Here is an 8,138-nt window from a genome sequence, read left to right on the forward strand (position 1 = left end):
CCTACGCTGGCTTTATGTACATTTGCGTACCACTTCCAAAACGCTAAGAGTTTGCTTCCTACAAGACGCAGGAGACTGCTAAGCGGTTCCAGCATCACGCTTCAAATGACTGGGCAAATCATTATCTCTCTCTAGAACACTGTTAACAGACTGAAACATTCCACATACTTACACTCCGGGGAGACACCGTTTTAACTTGCAGAACTATTTCCCTCAGTGAGACACACAAGACAGAGATGATATCCCCATGCTAAATCTTTATTGTGCAACTGCTGCTCAAAGCTTTTATTACCTTCCACAGACACACGTCACAGAAAATTAGACATCAACAGTGGCTAGACTGACGGGCAACAGATGAAATCCATTCAGTGGCGATTTGTACACGTGCAGCAACTCTTGCGGTGCAAAAATCTTAGCCAGGCGGCCAGCCCAACTGACAGCCACCCAGAATACGTAGACGTACGTGACAGACAGACTGCCCACCCTCGGGCCCTTCATCCGCAACCATCCGGAATCCATTGGTCAGGCCCAGGTGAGCAGCACGCTTCTTGCCAACAATCATTAAATGCCCAAGAAGCTGGAGAAGGAAGTACAAAACCATAAATAACTAAAATAAAAAGCCACACACAAAGAGGGGAGAGGGCAGGAAGGGAAGGAATGAGAGCAGAGAACCACCCAGAGAAACCAGGTAGCCAATTCCTAGCAATTCAACCATTGCGCTTCAAATGACCGTCTGTCCGCCCGCCCGCAACTGACATTTTCCAAGCAAAGCTACAAAGACCGATTCTGCACACTATAGGGGGAAAAAAGAGCCATGCAATTTTTTTCAAGCTAGACAGTAACGGACTACAAAACAGCCACAGAAGCTAAGTTTGTCTCCGGGTTAAAGCCCCCACTATATCTTCAGGCAACATAAGCAATTCGGGTGGAAAATAAACTTTAGGCTGCTTTTGCGTGGGTTTACAAAGTCTTTGAACTTGACTTGCATAGCTGAAAGTGAAGCATCCAGCACCTCTCAACCAGCTTTGCCCTTCCTCACCCCCGACCTGCCAAAAACCCCAAGCCCTCTTCTCCGTATTAGAAGAAGTACTACCACTCTTACTCTAAACCGTGACAATAGGCATCAGACTGCGCTCCAAAACAACACTGCATTTTGCACCAGAAGTACGTACCCAGGGATGAGCATTGCTTTATATCACTACTTTTAGTCAAAAAGCTCAACTCCATTACAAGCTAGAGGCAAAAGATTATAGCGCCAGAAAACCCAAAACAGCCTACTGTGCCCCATCAAGAGGAAAAGGGGGGATGGGAAAGAGTCTAGTAAATTAGGAACTAATTACAGGTACAGTTTAGCGTACAGAAAGCTTCCACAGTACTTACAGATTCACCAGAATCTTCCGCTTCAGATAACCTGATAATTGGCTCCTTAGGCATGACTAGGAAAAGCGTCGGAGCTTGGGGTGAAAGATCACGGAACGCAAGGCACTGGAGGAAGAGTAAACAGTTAAAACGTAATTGGCTTCAGAGAAAGGTAATAGCTTAAGCAAATCAATATGCCCCACTGAACTCGTACAGAAGCAGATTACCAGATACCCCAAACACAAGCCGAAACGCTGATTTTTCTTACGTGATATTAATACTTTCTATACACAAAATACAACGTATTTACAGAGCCCCCTCCAGAAGTGGGATTCAGCATGTAAGATGATGGGGGCAAGGAGACGGGCCAGTACTTCAGATTAGCGACCTCCAGTATGGTTTCATTTGGGTTGATCGTTTCCTAAGCAGTTTTTCTATTCGATGTGGTCCACACAGAGGCAGGAGACAAATGGCTTAACTGAATCAGCAAAGAATTTAGTGAAGTGGAAGATCAGCGGCCATTCGTTTTCCACGGTACAGGGAGCTCAAGTATTGAACAAAAGCATAATCACAGGAAGCCTGCAAGTGCATAGTACGAGTCTGGCTTCTAGATTGCACATAAACCCTGCCTTCAAAAGCAGAAGACATCCCTAACTGTTAATCTTCAGCATTTTAATAACAAAATTACACGGGATACTAACTTAAAGTTAACATCGTGTAGGTAACGGCTGCATTTTTTTCCCCACAGTCTAAGCAGCTCGCTCTAGTTCCTAGCGCCTTGTGGTGCGCCAGCGTCCGTGAACCTTGCAAGCATGCTGTTATCACGGTCCCACTTCACCACAGAAACAAGATCTGGGAAGCTTTTGCAGCCTGCAGGATGACCGGGTTCTCGATTTTTTATTTTTTTTTATTTTTTTTTTAAGAAAAATAAGAAAAGCTGTAATTCTTTGCTTTAATAATCCAGTTTGGGGGTTCAGAACTAAAGCCTAGCACAGCAGGGCTGTGAAATCTCTATAATGCTATGACGAGGCACATCAAGACCTGCATTCCTCCTATGCAGAACTAACTCATTACGGTCACTACTCAGACGTTCGCTGTTTACATACATACACACACACACACACACACACACGGAATCCCCGAGGAGATTGACTGCGTGTGCTTAATCTAAGGTTTCAAGACTATCATCCTACACGAGGCAGGACCACTCCCATCCCTCGGCAGCAAACTTTGCACGACTTGCAGCGCCAAAGGGATATCGCGCGGCAAACGTCTGCGGCTGCCACCAAGTGCGTTACCGTCAGAGGCCCTCCTCTACGCACGCACGCACGCACGCAAGCGCACACACGACACAGTGGGGCTGGGAACCGAGGCGAGCCGGACAGCACCAGCAACCCAGTACGCGCCGCGGCAGTCGGGGGAGGGGGGCACCGAAGAAGCGCGATGTTCTAGGGATGGTGCAGTAGAGAGCGCCACAACCCAGAGAGGCCCCGTCCGTCCCCCGTCCCTCCACCCACCCGCAGCAACGCCGCCACCCGCCCTGCCGCGCTCCCGGGCACCGCGCAACGGGTCCTCGGCTCAGGGGCCTGCGAGCGCCGGGGGACGGAGGGGACGGGGGGAAGGGAAGAGGAACCGCGCACAGAGCAAAGCCGCGGCTACCTCCTCGTCCTCGTAGATGACGTTGGCGGGGAAGCGACTTGCCGATGACCTTTCCGAAGACAGTAGTGGCGCCACCGGGCCAGGCGGCCCGCGCCCCAATAATCTCGTCAGCCACGACAAGGCCCGTTGTCGCCCCCGCGCTTCCTCCACTCGGCCAGGCCCTCCGCGGCGCCCGTTGGGCCGCCAGATCGCCGCCGGCCGATCCCGCGTCTCGATTGGCTGTCTCGTCTGTCGTTTTCGCTTGTCCCCGCCCCCTTGGCGGGTCCGCCCTCGTCGACCTGGTGCTTACCGGGGCTCAGGGAGTTTGCGTGCCCTCGGGGCGCGGAGGGATCCGACCTGGGGGTGGAGGGAGAAGACGTTGGGCGAGTCCGCGGAGGGATCTGCGTGCCGTGTAGTGCTGCGACCCTGTGGGCGGGCAACGAGGTCTCAGGAGAGGCTGTTGTAGCTAGAAGTACTATTTCTTGTTATTTATTAACGTGTCAAGTCCACCCATGACGTGCTTGTGGCTTTTTGGTGCTGCTCCCTCCAGTCAAATGACTGCTTTTGCCAGGGCAGGGCAGGCCTTAACTTTTCAGAACATTTCGCAGAACCAACAGAAGTTCCTCAAAATTGTTCCCTGAAAGCCCCGCTTCAATTGCAGACGTTTCTAAGCTGCATGCCGCCTGGCAGAAAATAAAAATACAAAGCGTGTGTTCAGCACTGGTGGCTTGAGGGCTGGAGGGCAGATCAAGATAGGATTTGCGCTAAGCTGGGTAGGAGGCTTTTAGAAAAATAGGCAGTGCCCCCAAAGCTGCCCAAGGATGGTCTGTGGTGCCCTGCACCCCCGGGGACAGTGAGCAATTTGATTGGTCTACACAACTGTATTGTAACTTATATAAACCCTGCTTTCCTCTATATCGGGCTAAGGATCTCCTTAGCCTTCTTTGCGGCAAGGGCACATTGTCGGCTCATGCTCAACTTGGTGTCCACCAGGAGCCCCCCACGTCCTTTTCTGCAAAGCTGCTTTCCAGCCAGTCAGCCTCCAGCACATACTGGGGCATGGGGCTGTTCCTCCCCAGGTGCAGGACTTGTGTATGTTCAGGTTCCTCAGGTGGTCTCAAACCAGATCGTTTCCTACAATGGGAGGGACTTTGTTCCCCCAGTCCCTGCCTTGAGGTTCAGGGACTTGAGAGATGTGGGAACAGTGATTGCCAGTGAAAACGGAGGAAAAAAATCGTTGAGTACCTCAGCCTTCTCCATGTCCCTTGTCGCTAGATCTCCTGTCTTCTTTATCGGAGGGGGGTGGGGGTGGGGGTGTACGTTTTCTTTAGTCTTCCTTTTCTGACCAACGCACCTGTAGAAGCCCTTCTTATGGTTCTTCACATCCCTTGCCAAATTCAGCTCCAGCTGTGCCTTAGCTTTCCTGATCCCATCCCTACACACCCAGGCAGCATCCCTATATTCTTCCCAGGATGCGTGTCCCTGCTTCCACTGCCTATGCATTTCCTTCTTGCACTTTGGCTCGACCAGAAGGTCCTTACTCAGCCATGCCGGTCTCCTGCCTTCCTTGCCTGATTTCTTACGCATGGGAATCGAGAGCTCTTGTGCTCCAAGAAAAACGTCCTTAAAGAGCTGCCAGCTCCCTTCTGCTCCTTCTGCACAGTGGCTTCCAACTCCTCCTGTTTGTTACCCGTGCATTGGTATAGAGGCACTTCAGTTGGGCTGTCGACCGTGTCACCTTTTTGGAGGATCAAGCCCCAATTCCTCTGTGGCATTTCTCAGGTGTTCCCCTGTTGGTTCCTAACGCATCAGCAGCCCCTGGCTCTTCTCTGTTGCTCAAAACTCCATCCCCTCCCCCTGCTGAGTCTAGTTTAAAGCCCTCCTTGTAAGTCTGGCCAGCTTGTTGGCCAAGACCCTCTTGTCCCATTGCATTTCCCTTTGTTGAACTTCATGAGATTCCTCTTGTCGTGGTTTAACCCCAGTCAGCAACTAAGCACCACGCAGCCGCTTCCCCCTCCCCTCCCAGTGGGGTGAGGAGGAGGAAAGCAAAGGAAAAAAAAAGTAAAACTCGTGGGTTGAGATAAGAACAGTTTAATAACTAAAGTAAAATATAATACTAACAATAGTAATAATGAAATATAATAATAATAGTAATGAAAGGAATGCAACAAAAGAAGGGGGGGGGGGGGAAGAAAAAAACCAGTGATGCACAATGCAATTGCTCACCACCCGCTGACCGATGCTCAGTTAGTTCCCGAACCGCGATCCGCGCCTCCCGGCCAGCTCCCCCCTGTTTATATACTGGGCATGACGTTCCATGGTATGGAATACCTCTTTGGCTAGTTCAGGTCAGCTGCCCCGGCTCTGCTCCCTCCCAGCTCCTTGCCCACCTGCTTGCTGGCAGAGCATGAGAAACTGAAAAGTCCTTGGCTTAAGATAAGCGCTACTTAGCAACAGCTAAAACATCAGAGTGTTATCAACATCATTCTCACACTAAATCCAAAACACAGCACTGTACCAGCTACTAAAAAGAAAGTTAACTCTGTCCCAGCCGAAACCAGGACAATATCCACCCCTTATTCTATACCATTTACGTTATGCCCAGATCCCACACTTTCCAATACATTTCCAATTAATCACCATCACCTTTCCTGTCTTTAATATATACGTATAGATATCATTCCCGCGATCTATGGGCCGTCTCTATCAAATGTGTGTTGAGTTCATTCAGTCCATGACTTTGAGCTCCATCTATCGTAACAGTCTGTCTGGGCAGGAGGGATGATGCAAAGTCCGCTCAGTTGGTAGAACAGGATTGGGCTTCGGTGTGATGTGGCAGGCAGGTGATATTGGGCGCAGCAGGAGGATGGTGTGTGTTGTCGGATTGTTGCATGCTGCAGTCAGTCCTGGTTCCATCCCTGCTGCACTTCACTCAGCTTTGTCAAAGTTCATTCTTCATTAATCTAAGTAATTCTTACTATAATACCATTAATATAGCACATAATAATTATAATAATGATGACATACAGTGGCAGGATTATATAGCAATTAATAGCATACAATTCAATCTATTGGCTGTTCTCACCTAAAATCAAATCCCCTTGAGGCACACATCGGACTTCCCCGTCCTTCCGCATCACCCACCAAGTGCACCCAGGCCCTTGAGCAAAAGCAATCCCACGAATGGGTTTGCCTTTGCCTGAGGCAGGAGTAACCCAGACTGTTTTCCCTAGCATATTTTTTATGTGCACTACAGGGACCTTATCCCTTCTACAGTACGTAAAAGTTCTGATTGGGCAGGGCCAGCTCGATTGGCAGATCCTCTAGTGTTGACTAACCAGGTGGCCTTTGCTAGATGTGTATCCCAATGTTTGAAAGTTCCACCACCCATTGCTCTCAATGTAGTCTTTAACAGTCCATTGTATCGCTCAATTTTCCCAGAGGCTGGTGCATGATAGGGGATGTGATACACCCACTCAATGCCGTGCTCTTTGGCCCAGGTGTCTATGAGATTGTTCCGGAAATGAGTCCCGTTGTCTGACTCAATTCTTTCTGGGGTACCGTGTCGCCATAAGATCTGCTTCTCGAGGCCCAGGATAGTGTTCCGGGCGGTGGCATGGGGCACGGGATATGTTTCCAGCCAGCCAGTGGTTGCTTCCACCATCGTAAGCACATAACGCTTGCCTTGACGGGTTTGTGGGAGTGTGATATAGTCAATCTGCCAGGCCTCTCCATATTTGTATTTTAGCCACCGTCCTCCATACCAAAGAGGCTTTAACCGCTTGGCTTGCTTAATTGCAGCGCATGTTTCACATTCATGGATGACCTGTGCGATAGTGTCCATGGTCAGGTCCACCCCTCGATCGCGAGCCCATCTATATGTTGCATCTCTTCCCTGATGGCCTGAGGTGTCGTGGGCCCACCGAGCCATGAATAATTCACCCTTATGCTGCCAATCCAGATCTACCTGAGCTACTTCAATCCTAGCAGCCTTGTCTACCTGTTGATTGTTTTGATGTTCCTCAGTGGCCCGGCTCTTAGGTACATGAGCATCTACGTGACGTACTTTCACAACCAGATTCTCTAGCCGGGCAGCAATATCTTGCCACAATGCAGCAGCCCAGATGGGTTTACCTCTGCGTTGCCAATTACTCCGCTTCCATTGCTGCAACCACCCCCACAGAGCATTTGCCACCATCCATGAGTCAGTATAGAGATAAAGTATTGGCCATTTTTCTCGTTCAGCAATGTCTAAAGCCAGCTGGATGGCTTTCACCTCTGCAAACTGACTTGATTCACCTTTTCCTTCTGCAGTTTCTGCAACTTGTCGTATAGGACTCCATACAGCCGCCTTCCACCTCCGATGCTTTCCTACAATGCGACAGGACCCATCAGTGAACAGGGCATATTGCCTCTCATTTTCTGGCAATTTATTATACAGTGGGGCCTCTTCAGCACGCGTTACCTCCTCCTCTGGTGATATTCCAAAATCTTTGCCTTCTGGCCAGTCTGTGATCACTTCCAGAATTCCTGGGCGACTGGGGTTTCCTACTCGACTTCGTTGTGTGATCAGTGCAATCCACTTACTCCACGTAGCATCAGTTGCATGATGTGTACAAGGGACTTTCCCTTTGAACATCCAGCCTAGCACTGGCAGTCGGGGTGCTAAGAGGAGCTGTGTTTCAGTACCAACCACTTCTGAAGCAGCTCGAACTCCTTCATATGCTGCTAATATCTCCTTTTCAGTTGGAGTATAGCGGGCCTCAGATCCTCGATATCCCCGACTCCAAAACCCTAGAGGTCGACCTCGGGTCTCCCCAGGTGCTCTCTGCCAGAGACTCCAGGTAGGGCCATTCTCCCCGGCTGCGGTGTAGAGCACATTTTTAACATCTGGTCCTGCCCGGACCGGCCCAAGGGCTACTGCATGAACTATCTCCCGTTTAATCTGTTCAAAGGCTTGTTGTTGCTCAGGGCCCCATTTAAAATCGTTCTTCTTCCGGGTCACTTGATAGAGAGGGCTTACAATCATACTATAATTTGGAATATGCATTCTCCAAAAACCTACAACACCTAAGAAAGCTTGCGTTTCCTGTTTACTAGTTGGTGGAGACATAGCTGCTATTTTGTTGATCACATCCATT

The 8,138-nt window shown here is 49.8% G+C and overlaps 1 protein-coding gene across 1 annotated transcript; it reads right to left on the reverse strand.

Moving 5' to 3' along the window:
• Positions 1-237: 237 nt before the first annotated feature.
• On the reverse strand, positions 238-3,312 carry LOC127028135 (adenosine 5'-monophosphoramidase HINT1-like; the record flags this gene model as incomplete). Its single annotated transcript, XM_050913924.1, is given in 4 exon segments — positions 238-577; positions 1,381-1,485; positions 3,019-3,048; positions 3,050-3,312. Coding segments are annotated over 4 exon segments (563 nt in total), but the record flags the coding sequence as incomplete, so codon positions are not given.
• Positions 3,313-8,138: the final 4,826 nt, after the last annotated feature.

This window comes from Gymnogyps californianus, unplaced genomic scaffold, assembly GCF_018139145.2.
Source record: "Gymnogyps californianus isolate 813 unplaced genomic scaffold, ASM1813914v2 HiC_scaffold_209, whole genome shotgun sequence".
In the NCBI taxonomy this organism is placed as follows: Eukaryota; Metazoa; Chordata; class Aves; order Accipitriformes; family Cathartidae; genus Gymnogyps; species Gymnogyps californianus.